The sequence below is a fragment of the Nuphar pumila genome, chromosome 5, assembly GCF_984573655.1.
Source record: "Nuphar pumila chromosome 5, dmNupPumi1.hap1.1, whole genome shotgun sequence".
Taxonomy (NCBI): domain Eukaryota; kingdom Viridiplantae; phylum Streptophyta; class Magnoliopsida; order Nymphaeales; family Nymphaeaceae; genus Nuphar; species Nuphar pumila.
This window is the reverse complement of record NC_143253.1, coordinates 95445473-95472703: the sequence shown is the minus strand read 5'-3', so window position 1 is coordinate 95472703 and position 27231 is coordinate 95445473. Positions and strand designations below refer to the sequence as shown.

Genomic DNA, 27231 nt, shown 5'->3' with positions numbered 1-27231 from the left:
TTTATGGTCTTAAACAGACTCCAAAAGCCTGGTATGACCGATTTAGTCATGTTATGCTTGATATTTGTTTTCAACCTTGTTTAACTGACACTGCTTTGTTTGTTAAGAAATCTGATGCAAGCATCATTATTCTTCTTCTCTATATGGACGATATGATCATCACCGGAGGCGACAAACAGGGAGTTGCAAATATCAAATCTCTTCTTAAAACTCACTTTGAAATGACTGACTTAGGTTTATTAAGATATTTTTTAGGCATTGAAGTTGCTTATTCCCCTCGAAGGTATTTGATATCTCAATCTAAATTTGCTCTTGATATCGTTTCCAGGTCTGGAATTACAGATGATAAGAAAGTAGACACTCCAGAAGTTGTCAATGTTAAAATGAAAATTGATGATGGAGAACTTCTTGATGATCCTACTCCTTATAGAAAGCTTGTAGGAGCTCTTTCTTATCTTTCCATTACTAGGCCAGATATAACTCATGTGGTTCATACAGTCAGTCAGTTTCAGCATGCTCCCACCTCCGTGCACATGGGAGCGATTTTGCGTATTATTAGATACTTAAAATCCTCTCTTTCACGAGGACTCTTCTTGTCTGCTTCATCTTCATTAAATTTAATTGCATATACTGATGCTGACTGGGGAGGTGATCCCAATAATAGACACTCAACTACTGGGTTTTGTGTGTTCCTAGGTGAAACCTTAATTTCGTGGAGGTGCAAGAAGCAGCAGAAAGTCTCTCTTTCCTCCACCGAAGCTGAATACAGAGTCATGGCAACCACCACTATGGAGGTTGTTTGGCTCAGACGATTGCTAGCGGATATGGGAGCTAAAGCAACGCAAGCTTCAAAGATGTGCTGTGACAACAAAAGTGCGATCTACATTGCAAGCAACCGGACATTCTATGAGCGCACTAAACACATTGAGATGGACTGTCACTATGTCAAAGAGGAATACTTACATAGAACCATTGATCTGCCATATGTTACATCAGAATATCAATTAGCAGACTTCTTCACCAAGCCTCTCGCTGCTCCTAGATTTCACTTCCTCTTAGACAAACTTTCGCTCATTGTACCGTAAGTTTGAGGGGGAGTGTTAAAACGTAAACTGTAATATATATATATATATATATATATATATATATATATATATTATTTAATATTATTATATTTTCTTTTATTATTTTCTTTTTCTATTTTTCTTTATTTTCTTTTTTAGCATCTAGTTCAATAGAAACTAGATATTTGATCCAGTCAAGTTCCTGTTGGAACTTGACTGTGCAAATAGTTGTTGGACTGTAGTCCAACAGCTATAATAAATGTTGTTGGACTATAGTCCAACAGCTATAATAATAAATGTTGTTGGATTGTAGTCCAACAGCTATATTAAGAGACGTTGGAATCCAACGTCTCTTTTGGAGAGCTCAAAATGAGCTCTCCTCTCTCTTCCACTTTTTTGTACATATAGGGGTGAACCCCTTCAATGTAAGAAACTATGCTTCTTAAGCATTTTGTTCATGAATAAAGTATTATTTATTTTTCAAGTGTTCTTCCTTTTATACCCTTTCAAGGGTCATGCTTGTAGTGTCTCCAATAGACAATTGTTTGTGAGTTATTTGTGCATTTGTTGAAGACCACCATTTCATTACACATGGGGGAGCATTACCACGATGAAGTGTGGTGTGATATAGCCCCTATGAGCGCGTGACACATCCTATTGGAACGTCCCTGCAGTTTGACCGTAAGACCATCCATGATGGACGGAGGAACACGTACACATTTGTCTTTAAAGGTCATAAGATAGTTCTTCTTCCCACCAAGGAGACCGGGCTTCCCCGGCTCGCGGGCCTATTTGACCAGTCTTACCTCCTTGAGCTGCCCAAAGATTGGCACCATTCTCCTATATCTACTATGTCTGTGGAGACAACAAGTCGTCAGAGCCGACTTTTTCCCAACCAGGGGAAAATGATGTAGAGCAGGACTGGGTCCAGTTTACACCAAATGCCCCCGGCAAAGAACCGGGTTTGCACATGGGGATTGACGATCGGATCCAGGTGGTGGACCCGATCTAGATGGTGGTACCAAGGCGCCAAAATAGAGCACTCCTGACGAGCCCGAGTCAGAGCTTCTCGGATCCAGTTTCACTGCATAGGCGACCCGAATAACGTTTCGGGTCCGTTATTGGACCCGAGTCCACCCGTAGCTTATAAAACCTACTCCTAGGGTTTTGTGCGGGCAGAGAATATTGAATTTGGCAGCAGCCATCCTTTTCTTCAGCAACTTTTCTCCTTTGAATGTTTCTGATTTCCCTTTCTTTACAGTACTCAGTTTTTTTTTTATTCATCTCATTGTTCATTTTTGAATTCCATTGAAATAAAAGAAAACCACATCCCATCATTTTGGGTGATGTTTCCCCTATTGTTGCCCATCGCCCGATCGTGAGGATCGACCCATCTCATTCAGCCATCAGGTGTTGCGCAGCTGACACCCCTCCCACTGCATCACATTGAAAATTATTTAAAACATCTCTGGATTACAATAGGTTAAGAGTTTTTTTGTTGTAAATGCTTTGTCCTTACCAACAAAAATGACAAACTTTCCGCTAAAGCTATCCCTTGTGTTTTCTTGAGTTATGCCGAAAATAAAAAAGGATATAGATGTTATGAAATTAAAAGGGACAAGCTATATGTCCCAAGAAATGTTACTTTTCTTAAAAACAAAAATGGATTTTATAAAGATAAAGTCCAAGAGCATTGTGATTCTTTCTTTCTTTTTTATTTTGTTGAGCATGATAAGTGGTGAATTGTGATGACATTCATGATGTGCATGGGAGTGACAATGAGGAGACTCATGATGCACATGGGAATGAGAATGGCAATGAAGGTCTTGATAATATAGATCAATCTCATAATGAAATTCAAATCTATACTCGACGTACCGAAGACCATCCTTCATGTGTTTTAGAAAGATATTCTCAAAATCAAGACAGATTTCTCTAGTATTAGAAGATCCATGAGAATTTCAAACGCATCTAGTAGATTTGTATTATATGATTCTTTTGAACCCAAATATAGAACATGTCTAATGGTCATGTAGAATCATCCTCTTATAATAAAGCTAAAAATCACCAAGAATTGATTAGTGCAATAAATAATGAATTAGAAGCTTTAGAAAAGGTACCCAAAGGAAAGAAAACTATAAGATGCAAATGGGTTTATAAGATTAAAACCAAAAGTGATAGGACATTAGAAAGATATACAGTCAAACTAGTAGCCAAAGGCTATAGTCAATAAGATAGAATAGACTATGATGAACCTTTGCTTTGATTACTTGAATGACTATTGTCAGGACCCTTATTTATATAGTATCAATCAAAAAATGGTTCATCTTTCAAATAGATGTAAAAAATGCATTTTTGAATGATAACCTCAATGAGAAAGTTTACATAGAACCCCCACCAGGATTAGGATTAGCACATGAAAAAATTATTCGTTTACGAAAAGCTTTGTATGATCTAAAATAAGATCCTAAGGCTTGGTATGATTAATTCAGTAGCGTGATGACACAACTTGATTTTAAAACTTGTTATACTGACACTGCATTGTTTATGAAGTTTTTTAATGTAGGAATGGTGAAATTACTTCTTTATGTAAATGATACAATTATCACAAAAGGTGATAAGCAGGGAGTTAGTCATATAAAATATGTGCTCAAAGCCAACTTTGATATGACAGAACTTGGCTTTTTACGATACTTTCTTGGAATAGAAGTGACTTACTCACCTCATGGTTATTTGTTGTCTCAAACTAAATATGCAGCAAAGATCATAAATCAATCAGGACTCTCAGATAAAAAACGAGTTGACACTCAAGAGGTCATCAATGCAAAGATAAAGAAAGATGATGAAGAACTTCTGAAGGATCCAACTCCATATAGATAAATGATTAGAGTCTTATATTATCTCTCTATTACTTGTTCTGATGTCTCTCATGTAACTCATTCTATTAGTCAATTTTAGCATGCTGATACTACAGTACATATGAGTGTTATAATGAAGATTAATAGATAAATTAGAAACTCTATAAATTATAGATTATTTTTTTCATCTTCTTCTCTATTAAAAGTTATTGCATATTCTGATTCAGAAAGAGATGAATGATAGATGTTTAACCACGGTTATTGTCTTTTTAGGTTATTCTCAAATTTCGTAGAGATGCAAGAAGCAGCAGAAGGTATATCTTTCTTTCACAGAAGCAGAGTATTGTACCATCGCAACAACTACTTCCGAATTAGTGCGGTTGAAACAACAAGACTTAGGAATTCATATTGCAGAACCCTCAAGACTACGTTGTGACAAGAGCGCAGTATACATCGCAAGCAATCATATATTTCATTAAAGGACCAAACACACTAAAATGGATTGCCACTACACTTGGGAGAAATTTCTAAAGAAGACCATCACGTTGTCATATGTACCATCTGAGTATCGACGGGTAGACTTCTTCACTAAAGCACTCCCGTCACCTAGATTTCACTTCTTCCTTGGCAAGCTCTCGATTGTTACACCATGAGTTTGAAAGGGGGGTGTTAAAATTGTGTATCTAATATATATATAGTCTATGTAATTATAAGTAAACTGAAATACCCATCAGGGGTATTTTGGTCATTTCACATTGTAATAGTGGTCATCCCATTAGGGAATGACATTGTATTTTCCTTTTATTTTTATTCTTCTTTTTTTTGTAACATGTGTGGGCAGCTCCAACTAGCTGTTGGGCTGCTCCCAACGGTCACAAATATGACCGTTGGGGGCTAAGCCCAACAACTAGTTGGGCTGCCCCCATTTTCCTTCTCTTTGTTCTTATAAATAGGGGTTCTCCACTTGTATTTACTATGCTTTTCTAAGCATATCAGCAATATACAAGTGCTATATTTTACTTGTGTTCTTTGCCCATTAGTGGCTTATGTGTATTTGCTTGACCCATAATTGGTCCATTGTGATTTTGTATTGTGTGAAATGAAATGGGGATCTTCGAAACACGAGCTTAGATTAACAAGGGCAAGTGTCAAGAATGACACTAAAGCATAACCCTTAAAAAGGGTATAACTGGAAAGAAAATAAAAATAAAAATGTATTCTTTATTGATATGAAAAACCAATTGCTTAAGAAGCATTGGAATAAAATACAAGAGGGGCTGCACCCCTTTATATATACAGCTGAAAGAGGACTCAATAGAGCTGTTGGACTGTGTCAGTCCAACAGCTCTATTGCTAGTCAAGTCTGGACAGGACTTGACTAGCAACAGTCATTCTAGTTCAAACTAAACTAAATGACATAAAGGCAAAAAATAAAAATAAAGGAAAAAAATTACAGAAAAGAAAGAAATGAAAAATGTATTTATATATATATATATATATAATAATAATATAATATTATTATATATACATATATGTACAGTTTTACATTTTAACACTCCCCCTCAAACTTACGGTACAATGAGCGAAAGTTTGTCTAAGAGAAAGTGAAATCGGGGAGCAGCGAGAGGCTTTGTAAAGAAGTCTGTTAACTGATATTCTGAAGTAACATATGGCAGATCAATTATCCCGTGTAGATATTCCTCTCTGACGTAGTGACAATCCATTTTGATGTGTTTGGTGCGTTCGTGGAATGTTCTGTTACTGGCAATGTAGATCGCACTTTTGTTGTCACAACACATTTGTGAAGCCTTTGTTGTTTCAGCTCCCATGTCAGCAAGCAGTCGTCGGAGCCAAACTACTTCCATGGTCGTGGTTGTCATGGCTCTGTATTCAGCTTCGGTGGATGAGAGAGATATCTTCTGCTGCTTTTTACACCTCCACGAGATCAATGATTCCCCTAAAAAGACACAAAAGCCAATGGTTGAGTGTCTGTTATTGGGATCACCTCCCCAATCAGCATCAGTATATGCAATTAAATCAAGAGAAGAGGAGGAAGATAAGAAAAGTCCTCGTGAAAGAGAGGACTTGATGTATCTGATAATACGCATGACTGCTCCCATATGAACAGAAGTAGGAGCATGTTGAAATTGACTTGCTGTATGAACAGCATGTGCTATATCTGGTCGGGTAATGGATAGATAGGAAAGTGCCCCGACAAGCTGTCTGTAAGGAGTAGGGTCTGCAATAAGTTCTCCATCATCAATCTTCATTTTAACATTAACAACTTCTGGAGTATCATCAATAATACCAGACCTGAAAACAATATCAAAAACAAATTTAGTCTGAGATAATAAATATCTTCTAGGAGAATAAGCAACTTCAATGCCTAAAAAATATCTCAACAAGCCCAAATCAGTCATTTCAAAATGAGATTTAAGAAGTGTTTTGATTGTTTCAACTCCCTATTTATCGCTTCCGGTGATGATCATATCATCCACATAGAGAAGAAGCACAATGATCCCTGCATCAGAATTCTTAATAAACAAAGCAGTGTCAGTTAAACAGAATTGAAAACCAATATCAATCATAACACGACTAAACCTATCATACCAAGCTTTTGGTGCTTGTTTAAGTCCATAAAGAGCTTTTTCTAAGCGAAGGACTTTACCCTTAGGAATACTTAGACTAGGAGGGGGTTCCATATATACTTCTTCAACTAGCTTTCCATTTAAAAAAGCATTTTTGACATCCATTTGAAAAATAGACCATTTTTTGATAGAAGCTAAGGCAATTAAGGTTCGGACAGTAGTCATACGAGCCACCAGAGCAAAGGTTTTTTCATAATCAATCACATATTCTTGGGCATAACCTTTGGCTACTAAACGGGCTTTATATCTTTCAAGAGTACCATCACTCTTGGTTTTAATTTTATAAACCCATCGACATCCTATAGTTTTCTTCCCTGGAGGAAGATCTTGAATATTCCATGTAGAAGCCTTTTCAAGTGCATCTAATTCAGCTTTCATGGCTTCTATCCATTTGATATCATTTTTTGCTTGAAAATATGTGGATGGTTCTTCATATGAGTGAATTAATGCAATAACTGCCCTATATGTGGGTGAGAAAGACTCGTATGATACAAACTTTCTTGGAGGCCTCGAGATTCGGGATGATTGTCTAGTTGTAATGTTAGAATATTTCTCAAGTGCACATGGAGGATTAGACTCTTGTCGCCTGGAATATTGAATACTAGTATCTCTATGAACTTCTTCATTTTCAACATTAAGATCAATAATTCTTTGATCATCATCAAAGTTACAGTCAAGGTCATATTCATCAGATGTTGATGTTAGATCTAGCAAAAAGGAGTACTCAGTGACGTCTTTTAATTTTCTAAAATCAAAGAAGCTCTCCTTTTCAAGAAAGGAAACATTTCTAGACACATATAGTTTATTATTTTTGAAGTCAAAACATCTATAACCTTTCTGGTTTTCAGCATATCTTAAAAAGGCACAGGGAATCGCACGAGGGGAAAGTTTATCATTTTTGTCAGTAAATATGAAACATTTGCACCCAAATATTCTTAGTCTAGAGTAGTCTGGAGAAATGTTCATAAGTTTTTCAATGGGAGTGATATTTTGTAACGAAGAAGATGGCATCCTATTAATGAGATAGGTGGCAGTTAAGGCAGCTTCTGCCCAAAAGTCTTTCGAGACTTGATTTGCTATTAATAAAGTCCTAGTGGTTTCTATAATATGGCGATGTTTTCGTTCTGCCAGTCCATTTTGTTGAGGTGTATAAGGACAAGATCTTTGATGTGTGATGCCATGCAATTTAAGATAATTTTGAAAATTTGTGGATAAAAACTCTCCCCCTGAATCTGTGCGAAAAATAGTAATATCATTTTGAAACTTGTTTTTAACCATATTATGAAAAGTTTGAAAGTATGAAAATACTTCAGACTTATGTTTGAGAAAGTACATCCACGTATGTCGGGAGAAATCATCGACAAAAATAACATAGTAAACAAATCTTCCTTTAGAAATTACTGGTGCAGGACCCCAAACATCCGAGTGTATTAATTCAAGTGGTCTTGAAGAGAAAAAGGTTCTGTTCTGAAATGGTAATCTTTTCATTTTGCCGAGAATACAATCTTTACAATCAAATGATTCAGAGTTACAAATTTTTCCTAGATTTGGAAAATGTTGGATTTTGGCTATATGTGGGTGACCAAGTCTCTTATGCCACAGTTGCAACTCTATTTTTTGAATATTATAACAAAAAGTTTTCTTCGGTATTTCCAAAAAATCCATGTAATAGAGTCCTCCTTCTCTATGGCCTTCCCCAATCAGCTTGCCTGACTGGCGATCATGTACCCAACAACCATGAAAAGAAAAAGAAATATTACACCCATAATCAGGAATTTGAGATACAGATAAAAGATTTAAATTTAATTTGGGAACATGTCTAATTTCTGGAATAAAAAAATTTTTTGTTTTATAAATTTTTTCAAAATTTCCTATTCCTTCTATTTCAAGAGAAGTCCCATCAGCAATAAAGACCTTTGACACACTTGTTTTATTTTTAACACATTTGGATAGACTTTGATTATTTGGGGTCATATGAAAAGATGCACCAGAGTCAAGAAGCCAAGAAATTTTACCTAGATCAGAAAAAGATGAGGTTGCTGCGCCGGTTGAAGCTTCAGATGAGGAAGAGGCACCTTTGATGAGAGGCTGAAGAATCTCCATTAGTTGGGCCAGGGAAACTGGTGCATCCTGATCTTTAGGCTCCGATCCAGCAATTGCAGCTTTTTTTTCTCTCAGCTCCTTAAGTTTGGGACATTGTGGCCTGTAGTGTCCCGGTTCATGACAGTGATGACAAATAACTTTCTTCTTATCATAGTCACCATTTTGTCGGTTAAAGTGAGGAGGCCTATATGATCGAACATGATTCCCTGGTCTAAACACGGCTAAAACGGAATCATCTTCAATTTTTAAAGAACCTTTCCGGAGACGATTTTCTTCCATTGTTAACTCTTCAATAGTTTCAACAATAGAAGAAATTTTTCCCCGGTGAAGTAGGGCCGATTTAGTGGTTTCAAATTCCGGCCTTAATCCAGTGATAAACTGGTAAAAAAGTTCAGCATCGAGTTGTTTCTGACGAAGCTCGATGTCTTCGGCACAATGCCACTTTGATTCTAAAAGGGAAAGTTCTTCCCAAAGTTCGGACAACCCATTATAATATTCACGAATAGTTTTGTCTCCTTGTGTCATCATTCGAACTTTTTCTTGGAGGTTGCACACGTGTGCAATATCTTTAAGGGAATACATATTCTTAAGGTATTCCTATGCCTTATCGACATGATCAAATTTGGCAAGACTTGAGCATTTTTTAATGTCAACGCTATTGATAAGCCATGACATTATCTTCGCATGAGATATTCTCCATTCTTCCCATTTCTTCTCGTATGAGGCAATAGCCTTGATTTTCTCTTCTTTCGATAGAGGGACCTCTTTATCTCCCTCCTTTTTAGTAAGAGATAGCTTAGGTTCCGAATCGGAACCATCCACAATCCCCCATAAGCCTTTTCCCCATATATGGTGCTTCATGATTGAAGCCCATGTTACATAGTTCGTATCGCTTAGTTTCATAGGCATGATGGTGACTTTATCATTGTCATCAATCGATTACAAGGAGAGAAAGAATAGGGATAGAAGAGAAACAAGAAGGAAAATGAAAAAGAAAGAAAAAAAAAAACAATACAACAAGATGTGAAATCTTCTCCAATGAAGTGATAAAACACTTCTCTTCAAGTGGCAAACACTTTTGCAAACGGGCACGGAAACCGAGGCAACTTTTTCTCAAGATTTAGTACTTCCGCGGCTCTGATACCATGAAATGAAATGGGGATCTTCGAAACACGAGCTTAGATTAACAAGCAAGTGTCAAGAATGACGCTAAAGCATAACCCTTAAAAAGGGTATAACTGGAAAGAAAATAAAAATAAAAATGTATTCTTTATTGATATGAAAAACCAATTGCTTAAGAAGCATTGGAATAAAATACAAGAGGGGCTGCACCCCTTTATATATACAGCTGAAAGAGGACTCAATAGAGCTGTTGGACACAGTCAGTCCAACACCTCTATTGCTAGTCAAGTCTGGACAGGACTTGACTAGCAACAGTCATTCTAGTTCAAACTGAACTAGATGACATAAAGACAAAAAATAAAAATAAAGGAAAAAAATTACAGAAAAGAAAGAAATGAAAAATATATTTATATATATATATAATAATATAATATTATTATATATACATATATGTACAGTTTTACATTTTAACATTGTGTTCTTGTAAGCTTATAAGAGGCACTCTATTGTTCTTGTTCTTGTTTCATTACAAAATCTTCCAATGACTTTCCTCAAAAGTTGAATATTTTATTGATGGATAAGTCTTGGTGAGATTTGTACACAACATATCCTCCTTATTGACATGGAAACTTTAGTAATATACTATTACATTCAACATTAATTCTCTCCTAGGGTTTTGTTGAGATGACATCAGAGCTATGTCACATAGGTGCGGGTGAGTAGGGGTGGCAATCGGGTCGGGTTGGCGGGTTGGCGGGTCGGGTTGGCGGGTTGGCGTGTCAGCATACCTCAACCCGAACCCGACCCGTTTATTAAACGGGTCAGCTGTGTCAAACACGAACCCGACCCGTTTAATAAACGGGTAACCCGACACGACCCGCCAACCCATTTAATAAATGGGTTGGGTCGGGTAAACGGGTTTTCAGGTTCGCGGGTCAGGTTGGTGGGTCGGGTTGACGGATCGGGTTGGCAGGTAGTCAGGTTGGCGGGTCGGGTTGGCGGGTTGACCCACCCGCCTAACCCGTTTATTAAACGGATCAGCCGGGTTGGCGGGTTGGCATACCCCCAACCCGAACCCGACCTGTTTAATAAACGGGTTACGCGGGTCGACCCGTTTATTAAACGGGTTGGCTTAAGCCCAACCCGAACCCGCCTAAGAGGCGGGTTGGCGGGTCGTGTCAGAAATTGCCACCCCTACGGGTGAGGCACTTTAAAAAAACTTGGGTGTGGGGGTGCGGGGAGGATATATATATAATTTTTAACAGTTTTAAGTTAACACTATGTGTATTTGTGTGCATTTATGTATTTATATATATAATATAGATAAAAATGGACTTGATTAGGGTTAACTGAATCTACTTTTGGATAGAAATGGACCTCATTATGGTTGACTTCACCTAACACAAAGGAAGTTGTATCCAAGTGTCGCACCCGCCTAGGTGCGGATGCGGTGCCCTGTTAGAAGAGGTTGTGTGACATAGCATCAGAGCCTTTAAGGAGAATACCTAGAGAGTGTTTTTTGGTTACTGCAAGCACAATCGGAATGGAATAAGAGAAGAATCACCAGATGCAACCAGACAGTGAATGGTTTGATTAGATAGCAGATATGACCCGTCCTTGGAATGCTTGACTTGGAGAGAATGTGGTTTGAGTTGAGCTATTTTTAAGTTGTTAGAGCATTTAAATTCTTGATTTCAGAAATAAATCCCATCTCGCTTGAATCAAGTCACACAGCTTATACACTCACCATTAAAAATGTGGCGTGAGTTGAGGTACTGATACCTCGATGCAGATTGAGCAGGTGATCCTGCCACTAGAAAATCAGGTATGACCATATGGGCTATGGAGTAAATCTGATGTGAAAATAGTGGCAGCAACATGTTCGTTTGTCCTTTTATCCACATGCACTTTAATGTCCATCGTTTCTTGTACCCTCATGTACTTAATTGGCCATGCAACTCACTTTTTGTTTTTTGTAACATTCTCAATAAGGATTGCCTCTCTCTGTGATATTCTTTATTGTAAATTAATTGACTATTCTAATCAACATTCATTATCGCTAATCTCTTTTTTCCTAGGATTTGTTGAGATGGTATTATAGCCTAAAAAAGACGACCTAGGGAAGTTGGTTCAGGAAGATACAACCAGAGCAGAAAAAGTGAAGAATCCCCAGCTGCAACTAGGTACAATGCAAAGTGTGACTACATATCTGGCATAATTGTTCATTGTAATGCCTGACCTGGAAGGAGTATAGTTTGAGCTGTGTTTTTTTTTATAGAACATCTGAAAATTTGAATTTAAAAGCAAATTCTATCTGGTTTAGTATTGAGTGGGTAAAGTTTCTCTCTCATAGTGGATAGTATGTATTTGATCAACAGTTAGGAAGATGAGTAGAGGAGAGGACATTTGTATTGCCCTGACTCGTTATATTTGAGACCTTAGTCTTTTACCAATACTTGAGGTGCAGTTATTTTAGATTCCTTAATGTTGTGGCATCAACATCTTGGATAGGTGTCTAGCTGAAGACTTTCACATGTTTCTTCTAATGTCATTGATGAGTTAAGGACTATTGCTCAATGGGAACTATCAATGTTTCAACCTGTGTGACTTTAAGTGAAAGAAGAGGTGCCGCTCATCATAGTTCCCTTCACAAGAGCTGGTCAGAATTAGTTTCTCTGCCATTTGGGAATGACAGATCATCATATTGATTTCTAGATGGACTTTAAATGTTCATTGCACTTAGCAGAGACCATTGTTTTCTCAAGAACTTGAATACAGACATGGTTAACTCAATGTCAAGTCATGAACTAAGCATTCTTAAATGCAATAAAAACAAATTCAAATAGACAATTATTTATGGTTTGTGATTTTGGAGATGATAAAACAAATAAGCCCAGTGAAAGTGGAATGATTGAATGACATGCCTATCATTTTTATCTGTCTGAACACTTCCAAGTCGTTTGACAATTTCCATCCCTTTACAAACCCTGCCAAAGATTGTATGTTTTCCTGCAGAATATACAAGCTTGCATGACTGACATAGAAGAATGTTGTTGCGCACATTTAAACAAGAATTCCTATCCATTTTCTAGAATAGAAGAGTAAACAGCATGGTTATTAGAATGAACAGCACAAGCAGCACACACAAAGATCACATATAGGTCTAAACTTATGCATGTATGTATATGTATGTGTATGCATATAAGCTAAACCATAGTATATAACAAGAAGATAAATGAGAGTCCTTTATATGGCAAGAAAAACAAGCTGTTATGGATATGGTACATGCTCAAAAACCTGCAAGTCAAGTGTACCATTTATAGAAAAGTTATGCAATCTTGTAAACATTGTAATGTAATATTATTTAAAACCCTTCTTAGTGATAGTTGCTACCATGATTTATTTCTTTTCCGGTACTTTACAAACAAGAATATCCAAAACCGATCAATTACCAAAAGCAAATAATGATTCTTTCTAGACCATGTTGATCGCTCCAAACTTTGCTCACCTTTAGAGAGAAAAGGCACATGAACAGATTATCAACAATCTAATATTGAACTGATTACATGCTTTAATTATTAAACATGCTAAACAGCAAGAAAAAGTCTATGTCAAATGAGCATTGCTTGCCATTGACATGCAATAACTTACGGAGCCATGTATCTGGGCACTTCATAGTGCTGAACATACCTACACTGATGCAGATAAAGCTGGGTGGTTATACAGGATATTGCTGGGTATTGCCATACATATTAGCAGCCACAGTTGTCTCATATGCATCAACTCCCAAGCAGCATGGCTTAAAAAACACTTAATTTTGCACACAAGTCATACATCTGGGGCGTGCAAGTTTCAACCCACAAAGAAACTGAAAACTTTATGAGAGTTTACCAGTTTCTACCATAGTATTCTTAAACCCAAATGTTCTCCTAGCTTTTGAAAAATCTGCACTTTTTATAATAAACAGAATTTCAAAATTTTCACCTTTGAAATTTGTCACAAGCTCCATTGTTTCATTCTTTTTAATTTAATCAAATTCATGACATTAATGTCTATATCTCCGTTCATATTTTCCACATTGAAGACTAAAAGAAAAGAAGTGGGATTAAAAAAATCATGAATATCTTCAGAGATAAGCCGAGCCAAGAAGTAAAATACTTCAATGATGGAAGCCAAGAACAAGGAACTTGCTAGAGAAAAATCTTCACAAGATTATCCTGAAAATTCTCATTATCTTATTGGTTTTGCAAAGTATTCAATATGGTTCCAGTCATTATTAATTCTAAGTTGATCTGCTTCAAAATGCTAAGGTGAAACGACATCCCTATTGGAAGTCCACCACAAACAGTTGTTGAAAGTATCACCCTCTGGAACTTTCTACAGTCAACATCAATAAATTCCTTGAATGAATATAATAAAGCACAAGTTATCAAGGTAAATCTGTTATGTTCATCACAGTGTTTGAACAGCTGCCTATGCTCCGAATAGGTAATAGCTTTGGGTGTAGCCCACAGTAGTTCTAACTAAAACGGCCAAAACTACTGATGTGGCAGCAGTTGCTGTCACAAGCATGCCTCCCTGCCAGCATACTGACAGCATTACATACAATTTGAACAATGCCCTGGCCTCGTAAAATCAGAATGCAGCTCAAAATAGTTATCACCCTGGTTCTGCAACAATGTTCCCAACAAAAGACGTTAAGATTTTGAAGTTTAAAGTTTTCCTACTATACCTATCGTAACATCGTTCTAGCAGTTCAACTTTATTCCACTCCTGTGTGTGTGTGTGTGTGTTTATTTATATGCATGTATGTACGCATGCATGTTTTTCTTTGTGTAATCAGACTATAAAATTACATGATATGCTACAATACATCAATTCTAAAGGATTTCCTTTTGCTTTGTAGAAGATGTTAAAATATCACTGCTCTAATACATGTTCTCTTTCCATGGAGACCTTTTAGCAGAATGGTCCTCTTATTGATGCGAAAGAACATTCTCTAGCTCTCCATATGTATATTTTTGTCAAAAGATCATGGTGAACATTTAGGCACCTCTCAATCTACTAAGTCCCACCCATTGGATATGCATAAGTGGGCAAAGCCTTATGATTGCAACAAAGCCCTCGATGACATTACTACAGAAACTATCAGTGAGCGATTCATATACATGCTAAGTTCTATAAATGTAACTACCAACTTGCAAGCTCCTCTAGAAAGACCACTTCTTGAACTGGTAATTCTTCCATCTATAAACTAGTTCTGTTCGACAAGTATGCTGTGTATAACATTTCTTCCAAGAACCACCTTACTTGCTTCAGCACATTGCTAACATAAAACTAACATGCCACCGAATCTATATTTTTCCCAAACTCAATGATACCAAAACAATCCATTTACAGCAATCCACTTCTCCATGAATCTTGGCATTTGAATTGGGCAAAATTTGATGAACATGGCGCCGAAGAAAATTGGTGTAAATAATAAAAAAATCAAAAAATTAATAAGTGGGGAAGAGAAACAGATGTTACCATCCAACCAAGGGACGGGTGCCAAAGTTATGAAGAACTGGCTCCCGTTCGTATTGGGACCCGCATTTGCCATCGACAGAATCCCAGCCCCTGTGTGTTTGAGCTCGCTCTGTATCTCATCTTCAAACTTGGACCTTACGACAAAGGAAAAAAAGAAACAAATGAGAGACAGAGACAGAGACAGAGAGGGAGAGGGAGAGACTCACCCGTAGATGGATTCTCCACCGCGGCCGGTACCCGTCGGATCCCCACCTTGGACCACGAAGTTCTGAACCACCAAGTTGAGAAATACAATCATTCACCAACCAAAACCAAGATTACAGAGGGACAGAGAGAGAGAGAGGGTGCCTTGATGATGCGGTGGAACTTGACGTTGTTGTAGTAGCCACGCCTCGACAACTCCATGAAATTCCTGCACGTCTTCGGTGCGTGCTTGTGATACATCTGTTTTCAAAGCATCATCATTGGACATTAGCTCTCTCTCTCTCTCTCTCTCTCTCTCTCTCTCTCTCTCTCTCTCTCTCTCTCTCTCTCTCTCTCTCTCACACACACACACACACACACCGTTTCTCAAATCAATGGAACAACATCAGAAACTTAGAGCCTAAAAGCGATCAACATTACTTAAAAGTGAAACTCAACAAAGCGTTGAGTCCCACAAGCACAAACACAACAGCAAAACATGAAAACACCATTTACACAAAAAACAGAAAAAAAAAACGAACACAAAACAGAAAACTCATCAGAAACTTAGAGAGAGAGAGAGAGAGACCTCGACGGTGATTGGACCCATAGAGGTCTCCAGAACGACCTGCAGAGCTTCTTCGCCATCACCCGACGCCATCCTTTACTCTCTTTCTCTCCCTCACTCCCCTTATCTCGCTTCTCTGCCCTCTCTTTCTTCTCCCTCCTTCCCCTTTTTACTCTCTCTCTCTCTCAAATGAACGAGCGACTTGGCACGACCAAAACCATCGCTTTACATAGCATTGAACTGGACCCAGTTAGACTTCTAGTCCGAGCCTACCATGGTCCCTTTCTAGGGATGTAAACGGTTCAGGTTCAGGTCAATACCATATTAGCCTAATCGGATGTTCAGATTCAGATTCAGGTGGTGAAAAAAGCCATATAATTTGAATTTGAATATTCATGACAGTGGTTACCCTTTTTATTTTTGAAAGGCAAGCTGGTGTTAGGCGGAACCCTATCAAAACAAAACAACAGCCGCCCCCCATGTGGCAGAGGAATTCGATCCTGAGCCTTCAGCTTGACACAGGACAGGACCCTGCTTACCACATGCAATACCACCTTGGTGGTTACCCATGTGAATCATGTGTCAAGCTGAAGGCCCAAGAAGAATCCCTCTAGCGCATGTCATTGTTTGGGGACATATGGCTGAGTGGTAGCATCCTCAACCTGGAGTTTTACCTTGCAGGGAGGTGGGCTCATTAAGTGACTTGGTTCTGGGTGAGGGTTTTCCTTCTTCATATTGGGGCAAGGACTTCATCCCCAAAATCGTTCCAATCTTAGTACCCCTCCTTAAGATTTCATGGCTGTGGGCGTAGGTAACTCTGTGATCTTGTACAGTCTTCTGAAGCTCGACCTACTGCCAGCATGAGTTAGCCTAAGGTGACTTTAATCTCCAGAGGAAAGTTGATCTTTTTTACTGTAGCACCTGGGCCTTGGGCTTGGCACATATATCTCTTAAGCCCCATGTGGCAGAGGGATTAGAACCTGGACCTTGGGCTTGGCACAGGACCCAAATAGATACTGATCTTTACTTCCTATTAAACTTAGAATAAAGTATAAGGTTAAGTGGCATGTCTACGATGGAAACCTTAATTTATTTAAGTACTAGTGGGGGCCCCTTGGTTGGTGTGAACTCAAGAGTGTAGTCTACCAACCCACATCAGGGATTGAAGCCCACAATTCATTTTGTTTAAGTGGATTTTAGCCCCCACCACACAATCTTCAAGTGCAAGCTGAAATCCTAAGGTGGGTTCAGCTTTTTTAAGATCTAAAGTTGGCTTTTCTTTAATTTATCTTTCTGTTTTTTTTTTAGCCACTACTAGTTTTTAGTGTACACGAGGGCTGTCATCAGGTAGGAGCCGCCTGTGCATGTCACCAAGTTGATGGGATGTCACAAGTTCAAAACCCACAGATGCCCATCCTTTTGCTATGATACCGAAGCCCGGGCCTAATCCCTGTAGGCAAGGGAGGCTTTGGGGTTTTATGCCAATGAACTTGGTCAGCAGGGTGGCTTCCTCTCGGCTATATATTTTCATGTGGAGCAAAGAGAAGAGAAACTCAAGAGGATGTTGACAGAAAGGCTATATGATTTGTTTTGGCCTATTGAACAATTAATGGGCTAACCATCATATTATCTAAAAAAAGTTCATTATATTTTCTCTTTATTTTTTGAGGTTTTTAGTAGGTTTGACCGTGTAGATGTGGTCTATATGGTTTGTTTAATAGAAAACAAGTTTTTGCATCATGATATTGTAACATATGTGTAGGTTTTTCAAGAGTATAAAAAGTCAAAAGCTCACAATGTGATAAAATTCCACAATTTGGTGCATGTTTGCAATGCCTGTGATTTTGGAACTTTCACAAGTTTCTTGTGAATGTGACTCACAATCTCAGAACTTTCACAAGGTGTTGCAAACATGTGAAAATGCACCTTGTTAAAGTGATTCCATCAGTGAATGTTGAAGACCCAAAACTTATAAAAGTTTTACACAAGGCTAACCCTCTAAATAACTTTCATGATGCTTAGCTGTGAATATGATAAAAGAGTGACATGACATGACACAACATATTTTCACATGTAGATTTTCACACAAGCCAAATTCACAACTTAAAGGCAAAAAAATGAGAGTTGTGTATGAGAAAGTGAGGCATGTGAGAGATATTTACAGGGACAAAACTTTCACATCCTTTCCTAGCTGTGCTCAAACAAAAGGGACTTTAAAAGATCATGTTTTTTGTTGAAAAGATGCAATCTAACGGATCTCCAGGAAAAGGACCATGTTTCATACATCTATGGGGTCAAATTGAGTCAGTGTAGCTTTTTTTCATGAGAAATGGGAAAACTATTGTTGGGATCAGAGACCTAGTCGCGCTGACTATGCCTGTCGTACTTATGGTTGTTGTTCCAATTCCGTGTAAACCCGTGGCACACCCCTTGCCCCCCTGCAGGGAGTGACCTTGCTTTGGCATAAGCAAATTAAGGGCATGATACTCTTATTTTTTATAATGCAAGGGTTTGGCATCCGTGAGAATGGAACCCTGGCAAAGGCCCCATCCCACTAAACTAACCCCTTGAGGCCAAATTACGCGAAACGAGTCAGTATAGCTTGCACCTATGATTTTTTAGCTAGATAGCATGTAAAGTCAAGTGATAATTGACATTGGGTCTACCCACAACTTTATGTGAGAGGACTTAGTGTCAAGGTTTAAATTTAGACTACACCAACACCCAAGGTTTGATGTACTGGTGAGAGATGAAAGTCATCTCAAATGTGGTAAGCTTTGCACCGATATTGAGATCAACCATCAAGGTTGGCACTTCTCACATAGATTTGTTTGTTCTATCTATGCACGGAGAGAGAAAATATATATATCCACAAGTAGATGATAAAAAGCACTGAACAGATCAAGTGTCATGGCCCAACGCAAATTGTACATTGCCACATATACCGCAGTGGCAGGCATAGAAGGGGATTTGGTCATCCCCAAAGTCATGTCTATCGTCATATCCCCCCTTAGGATCTCATTATGGCAAGTTATATTTAATCAAGTTATTTTAATCAAATCTAATCCCATAAATGGATTTAACATAGTAATTTGATAGAAATTAATCAACCATCTAATCGTGTTTCTTCAAAGGAATGATTTTGATTAATTAAATTTTAGCTTTTCTAATCATTGATTTTTGAATTGCCGAAAAATCCCACCGACAAGTCGATTCCAGCGATTCAAATGCTGATCTTTACTAAATGGACAGCATAAATCGCATTTATAGGGTCAGATGTGTTTGATCCATTCTTTATTTTTGTGAATTTAGGATAGTTTATGAGCATAGTGTAAAACATGTTCAAGTTGCTCAGCTTCAATATTGCTTCTATTCTATTATCAATTTGCGAAGTGTTTAATCTCTAATATTGACTCTAGTACTGAATGTATATGTGATGTAAATCTGACACTAGATTTGGGATAACGCTACAGAACTAGGGTTATTTCTACCAATTATCCAAGAAAAGTTGGAAAAACCAGGAAATTGCAAGAAATTAACTGTAAATAGAAAACAATTTAAATAACTAAAAATTAACAAATCTGGATTTCAACTCAACTGCGAATAACATGAACTACTCCTAGACCTGCACAAAAATCGTGGCTTAGATCTATTTATTTCTACCTACATCTTTCTATTATTTATAGGAAAAGAGTTTTAATCCTAATCGATATAACCTACTTATTTTAGATAAACATTAATAAAGAAACATACTAATCCTAATGACTAGCTAAATTGGAATATGGATCAATTATTTGGATCCGATATTCATTAGAAAGATGCAAATAAAAAAACATCCAAAACTATAAAACTGGATCCAAATGGATATGTTTTGTTCATGCTCCTGCGATGCGAGGGAAAGCGTAAGTCCATCCCCGTTTCATGTCCTCCATCCTCAGTTCAAAGAGGGGAGGCAGGGCGGGGCTCCGTTTCCCCCGGTCCACATACATCCCTAGGGACCATTTATCTAGAAAATAAAGCACTTCACGTATACATGATGATTCCAAAATAAATAAGAATAATTCTTATCTTATTATAAATAATATAACAGTCCAAAATGGGTGCACGTCAAGCCCATGGTTCCTGGTGCTAGGGATGTAAACAGTTCGGATTTTGGTTCAATGTGCCCTTTTACTGAATCTGACGTAATTGAATATCGTTGGACATTAGATGCAAAGGAATCCAATTTTTACCTATAATCGGATTCAGATATCTGTAGGATTCGATAGCATAATCCAAAATAGAACCTGAATCCAATTATTAATTTGATTTAATTTAATTTGGCTTATTGAATCAGAGTCATATTTGGGTCGAATGTTAAGATTCATTGGCATCCTTATAATCTTCCAGACACAAAGGGTCATCAAGATTGGATCCTGTCCAAGACCCAACAAACCCCATCAAGTCGAAAGATGAAGGTCATGAACAAAGAGCTGCTTGTTATGAAGCTTGAATTGGTCATTCCTATGCAGAAAAGCTGTGAGTTTAACCAATTGTACTTTTGCACTGACCCACAAGTTTTCAGTAGCCATTAGTCTCCATTAGTTATTCATAAAGGAAATCTTTTTAAAGGCCTCACATTTTCTTTCTTTTTCTTTTTTTCTTGTAAAGCAATCTGGGGTTACAGGGAGACCCCCACCAGTTACTATTCAAAGTACCACTGGGTTTTGAACCTACAATGTCCCACTACAAGGAGACGTGCACTGACAGCTCCTACCAACATGGCCGAGCCCCCGTTGGTGCCTCGCATTTTATTTATTAATGACAAAGAGCCTACTAGAGTCGGAGCGGTAATTGGCCCAACCTGATAAAACCCCGGGCCAGCCCCCACAGTATTACTCAATAACTATTGCTGGTTTGATCCTAAGAAAATCGAATTCGTGGAGTGTTTGATGACTTGGATAAGTTTCAACACAGGGAAAAACTTATCTAGGAAAAAGTCTGTGTTGTGTTGTTTCCCATGCGACTCAGTTTTACACTCATCCCCAAAAACCGGTGGAAGAAGGAAAGATCAAATTGTGTGTTTGATGGTGCATGTGGGTCCCACAAAAAACCTAAAGGTTTTTCTTCAAGCGAAAACTTTATCCCACGCCATCAAACGCACCTTTCGGGTCTTAAGATATCCGGATGCCAAACCTATAAGTTTTTTTTTTTTATTAACCCAGCACAAAGACCTGGTCATGGAAGCTCAGCCTGCCATACCTACAGTCGTCGTGCCGGCAGAGTAAAACTCGGAGGCGAAGACCCCTGCCCCCAGTGTCTATGCTTATGTGTTGGGTTGGTCAGGGGCAACACTCATGGGGATTCAACCTTGACTGCCTATCTAGAAGCCAAGGTCCCACCCCACCTGGGGCTTTTAAAAGCATACCTTTTTTTATAAAGTATGTGTTTAGTGGAGATATGGGACCCACTCCTTTAACAAGCAGACAATTAAGAAAGATGAAAAGATGTGCAGGGGGCACAAGACTTGTGGTTCATAACATAGAAACATCAATATCATGGCGTGGGGTTGTATAATCCTGTGATACATGCCACACTATACATGAGTACTATTGGTTAACTTATGAACCAATATGCACACTAGTTAGGGAGCGTTTGCATCATTGGAAGCAGGTGTCCAGGGTACACTTAAGTGTTTGCATCCTGCGAATCAAACGGGCCCTTATGAAAGAACAGCCAAATTAATGAACTCATTTTACGAAAAGCTACACCCCGGAATCATTACTAGCTAATTTCCACTTGACCATTCACTAAGAATTGGTTACACACTTGAATACATTCCTATATGTACAAAAGCATATTGGGTACATCAACCATATTATGGACTAGCTATGAGTCATAACCAAAATGCTCAAACCCAGAAGAAGCAGAGGCTTCGTATGGATCATGAAGCATTGCTTGGAGATCATCCAAGCTTGAGGATGGACCAACATTGCTCATTATATCAGGTGGGGATTGAGACATGGATGTGTCATCTACAGTAGTTATGTCATGGATGCTTGATCTCTTCTTCTCCTTCTTCACTGAGTTAAGGCGCAGGTAGTACTTCTGAGCATGGCTAGCCACTTGGGTTGGAGTCCTTGAGATCACTGCATTCCTAGAAATGCTCCTCCAATCCCCCTTTCCATACTTCTGCAATCCTATTAGGAACAGCCTGACATAAAAAGATCAAGTACACCAATGAGAAAAACTCTTTGAGAGATGGATGGTATGTAACATAGAGATCACTAATTAAACTCAGAATTTAACTACCACTTGTTAAAACGTAACAAAGTGAAAAAGTAAGCATGCATCTTTCACTATAGAAGGCCTCAGAATTCATATGTCATCAACTTTTACACAACTTTCAATCCTTCATGCTCAAATACATGATTGGTGTGCGTGTCATGTTATAGCTTTTAATGCCAAACAGTAAAAAGCTTAGCCCACAAGGGCTTGGATCATCTGGAAAGGGGTACTTGTGAATATCACCAAGTTGACGAGACGTCACAAGTTCGAAACCTACGGAAAGCATCATTAATTTGCACACACGCACAAAACAGTAAAAAACATATAACATGCATGCACATCATCACTTAGTTAAGACTTACATTGAGGATGCATATGTGTGCGTGTGTGTGTGAGAAAGAGACGATGATGACATGTTTTTGTTGATAGTGACACACTAGAAAATGCCTCATGCATGCATGACGCCATTATATATCGCAGGAACAAAGAACTCTCCCAGGTGGAGGAAAGCTAAAAATTTCAAAAAACAAGAAAAAAAAAATAAAGTTTTAAAAAATAACCACTAATTCAAAAAAATAAAATCGAATTTACAACTCGTAGCGTACAAAAATAATGTCAAAAAAGTGCCAAACGAATAAAAAATATTAAAAAAATGGACATCAGATGGGTCCCACTCAAAACTCTTTTGGCCACCTATTTGTGGGATTCTAACATGGGACATATATGCTTTATAACGGTCTCCGAGCATATAGAGAAAGATATTGTCGAGGAAGGAAACAAACACTTGGCTCACCTGTGCTCCTCCTCCGTCCAAGGCACCCCCTTCCTCCTCTCACCCTCACCGACCTTGGTTTTGGACCCGGACGACGTCGTGACCCCACCCGGTTGCTCCCCTTGACCCCAGCCTGATGTGTGCGGGCCGTCGCTGTAATTCGGCAATCCGAACCGTCCGGACTCGATCTCAGACAAGTCGTGAAGGAGCTCTTCATAGTGCCTCTGGACGTCGGCCGGCGACTTTCCGGCGATGAAGCCTGCGGTCCGCCGCCAGCGGTCCGGAGCGTTCTCGGGGATGATGGCCAATGCGTGCTCGAAGAGCTTGTTCTGCTGAGGGGTCCAATTACTGGAGTAGTGATCCATGGTGAAGGAGTGGCCGGAAAATTCGTCGGAAAACATTAGGGTTCAGTTGAAATTGACGCCAGGGGAGGGGGGTTGGTTGTATTTATAGAGAGAGAGAAAGAGGGGAAGGCACGGGGGGGCGGCCGGCCGTCTTCACAAAGAAAAACACGTTTTTGGCTGGTTTGTGCATTGAACAGAGTGGATAAGGTTTCTTTTGGATCAGGACGCGTGACAATGCACGTGCTCTTTTGGTACGATGAACGGCAGACATGGTTTGGGGAATTACGAGATTGCCCTGGCTCGTTTTTGGACGATTCAGATTCTCATTCTCGGTTGGGAGAGAGAGAGAGAGACGAGTTTTTATGTTGGAACTCATTAATTGCGTTTCACACAGGGAGACTTTGTCATCTTCGTAGAGGGTCTAACTCGGAATTGCGAAACCGATTCGGTTATTTGAATCGGTTGAAGCGTCTTGGTTATTGAACTTTGGCTGGTTGAAGCTCCTCTTTCAGTTGACTAGACTTAGTCAAAATGAAAGGAGGCATTGAGACTGCGGGAAGACCAATTTTGTCCTTGATCAAGTAAGTGGTCAAAATCTGGGTCCAGGTATGGTGACAAATAAAAAGACCTGGGTCTGAACATGAAGGTCCGATTAATTAATACATGGACCTGGTATAGTTTATGAAATTTTGTACCAGACTTGGGCCCGACCCGAGTTCCAATTTTAAGACCCGCAATTTGTCAATATAAAAAAATGATAGAAAACATTATTCTACCGGGTCTGTTTCATGTAGTTCTTATTGGGTCTGGGTATGGTTGCTCTTATAGTAGATCTGATTAAACCTGAGGACCCCCGATACCATACTCAAATATTTGGTCCAAGTCTTATTTTACCTGGGTCCGAACCAAACCCGACCCGTTGACACCCTTAGGTGTGCCGCTTTGTTTCAGTATTAGTGGTGTAAAACTCCATAAATATTCCTTCCTTTCATAAAAAAAAAAAACAACAACTTTTCCGTTGGCTTTGACCTTACATCTCTTGAATTCACAAAGCTAGGACAATTCTCAACACAAACACGTAGTTTGGTCACTTTCGTAAAGGGTGGCGTTTTTTTACATTAAAACAGGGGACTCGCCCGTCCCATTGTTTAGCTGCAAAGACTAGGATCCAGTTGTTCAGTCGGGCTCATGTCAGAGTACCGAATCGGTCGTGTTTCTTTCTTCCGGTTCTGGAACGTAGTCCAATCCAAGTCCAAAACCGCGAAATGGCCGCGGGATTCGTCAGACGGTAATTGTTTTGGGGGGTCTTTCCGCCTACCCAATTATTGTCCGCCACGTGGATGAGAGAACCGGCGACGATCAAAGTTGATAAGCTCACTCGGGTCGTGACACAGCGGTGGGGCCCGCCATTGGGCCCCGCAGTAAAATTTGGGTCGACGTGGGAGGACGATGGCCACGTCACGTGATCGCATGTGGTGAGGTGGACGACGGAAGAGATCTCGTGAGCCTTTTGTCGTTTTCCTTTGGGGGTGGGCCATAGTGGATTTCTGGAACCGTCTTTATCTTTTATATATATATATATATATATATATAAATTATTTTTTAAGCACAAGCGAGAATTTTGCCTGCGGGCTTCCTCAATTTCACGTTTGTGTTGATTTCTTGTAAAAACAAAGACAAAAAGCAAACCTTCGGATACCGACTTGTACGGACGTTATTTTAATATTATATTTTATAATATTTAAATAAGAATACATAATATATTTAAAATAAAAATAGGTTTTAAATCAATTATAAATTTTTTTTAATCTACACGTTTCCACTTACAGTCACAAGTATCGGTCTCATCTATATCTCAGCGATGAAAAATATCGGGATATTACTATTTTTTTTCTAAATATCAAGAAAATCTGAAAAATAAAAAAGGAAAAAAATACAAAAAATACATGTTAAGTAAAGAAGCAATAAAGCATGGACATTAATATAAAAAAGAAAAAATATATTTTAATCAAAGAATAAAACAGGAACATAAAACATTAAATATAAGTTTTGGAAGTTTTATCAATTAATATTATACTGATATTCTCACGATATTATTGGTAGAAATTTAAATTCTCGATATTTTCAAAATATCATGAGATTTGCTTGTAAAATCATGTTTTGATTTTACAAAGATAATATCATGATATTTTAAAAATATCACCTATACCTGTGATTATGGTTTCACTTAAAGGATTTTTTAAGAGACTTGTAGTCTACGTCCCACACCTAGGGTTGCAAATGGGTTGGATCAAAGAAGAGAAATTTTGCAAAAATTTGGCTGTCCCAGATCCGAACAGAACCCGACTCCCCAATACTTTTTGAAATCTAAAACCCGACCCGTTTGCATCCCTACACACCCACTTGAGTTGGCTGAGTGGCAGTGGGGCTGAGGAGAAGAAGGTGCTGTGACCCCTTTGTCTGTGTGTGGGTGCCTTTAACTGGTGGGCTTCATAAGAGCTTGGGTATCGGTGACCTGACTTTGAAGTTTACTTCACAAGGGGGGCATGCCCATATTATTAAGTGACCCAGTTCTGGGTGAGGGTTCCTCATCATTTAAAAAAAAAAAGACTATGCCCCATTGTACTTTCAGATTCACCTTGCTTTGAACATCTTATTTTTTGTCTTTTGATGACAGGGAACCCTTTCCGAAGCAAGGAAAAACCCTGGGTGGGGGGCACCCCAGTGAGCCAGTAGAATTTGATTTGGTGTCCTTCACAACTCAACACCTTCAACAACAACTACCCTGCTAGCCATGCAGAGAGGCAACACATTGATGGCAAAGAAGGATACAAATAAAAATTATATGGCTCCATAAATGAACCAACACTTAGAATTTTTGCTGTGTGTGAATATCTATGCTCTATATCACATGTATATTAGGAAATGACCAAAAATGATATGATGACAAAATATGAATAAAGACAACCAGAAAAAGCATACAACCTACAGCCCCACCACATGAATGAATGATGTACCTAAGTGTCTACTTTAACAGCCCCAAGGGTGGTTGGCCTAGTGGGGTGGGGGCCTTGGCTACTAGACGGGCAGTCAAGATTGGATTATCATGCTGTCGCCCTCCTGCGCAAGCCAATGCATAGCATAGGTCCCCGAGGTAGAGATCTTAACTTCGAAGTTTTACGCTGTCGGCACGATAACCATAGGTATGACAGGCTGAGTCAGCATGACTAGGTCTTCGTGTTGGGTGCGGTTTCTTCAGGTTATAAATTAAAAAAAAAATGGCTACATTAACTCTTACAGTGAATTCTACATAGCCTTGTTTCTCCTACAAATTTCCTTCATTCTGAATACCAACAAAATCTATGGTAGTTTCTATAACACTGGAAACTCTAGGGTTGCCTACTAGAAAAATGATTTATTAGTAAATCCAACTAGGAATGTCAGTGAATCAGGTTTTATTTGATATCTGGCCGAGTTCAAATCCATTTAATTGCATTTGGTAAGCCAAAAACATATCTGATTACAATCGGATGCAGATATGATTTTGATTTTTCGCAACCGAATCTGAGAAATATCCGAATCCGTTTACCTGTTAAAGCTGGATCTTGAACAAGTTTTCACCATCCAAATCTGAATCTTAATTGGAATCCGTTAACATCGGATTAGTCGAATGTGGTATTGGACACATCTTATCCAAATCCTAACGGTTTGCATTCCTAAATCCAACCAAGCTAATGCCCGAGATTTTGTAGTTCTTTATTTTAAATAAAAGA

The 27231-nt window shown here is 38.6% G+C and overlaps 2 protein-coding genes across 2 annotated transcripts in view; both read right to left on the bottom strand.

The window, feature by feature from the left end:
* Nucleotides 1-16277, bottom strand: part of LOC149837855 (Cyclophilin-like peptidyl-prolyl cis-trans isomerase family protein) — a 28388-nt gene extending 12111 nt beyond the window's left edge. Inside the window, exons 1-5 of the mRNA XM_090006228.1 lie at nt 16097-16277; nt 15673-15768; nt 15531-15592; nt 15325-15458; nt 12720-12804 (exon numbers count right to left, since the gene is read on the bottom strand). Coding sequence (XP_089862354.1) covers nt 12720-12804; nt 15325-15458; nt 15531-15592; nt 15673-15768; nt 16097-16168 — 449 coding nt within the window. The 5' untranslated portion in view covers nt 16169-16277. The remainder of the gene's footprint in view (nt 1-12719; nt 12805-15324; nt 15459-15530; nt 15593-15672; nt 15769-16096) is intronic.
* A 5562-nt stretch (nt 16278-21839) lies between these two features.
* LOC149837854 (transcription factor DIVARICATA-like) lies at nt 21840-23494 on the bottom strand. The gene is made up of 2 exons (XM_090006227.1): nt 23136-23494; nt 21840-22268 (listed from the first exon to the last, which is right to left on the bottom strand). The coding sequence occupies exons 1-2, from the start codon at nt 23477-23479 to the stop codon at nt 21944-21946; spliced, it is 669 nt and encodes a 222-aa protein (XP_089862353.1). The 5' UTR covers nt 23480-23494; the 3' UTR covers nt 21840-21943.
* Nucleotides 23495-27231: the final 3737 nt, after the last annotated feature.

Excerpts from the sequence above, each read along its gene's own strand:
- LOC149837854 (XM_090006227.1), bottom strand. The coding sequence starts at position 23,479 with ATGGATCACTACTCCAGTAATTGGACCCCTCAGCAGAACAAGCTCTTC. Across the intron at positions 22,269-23,135 it reads TGGACGGAGGAGGAGCACAG|GCTGTTCCTAATAGGATTGC; the intron begins GTGAGCCAAGTG and ends TTTTTATGTCAG.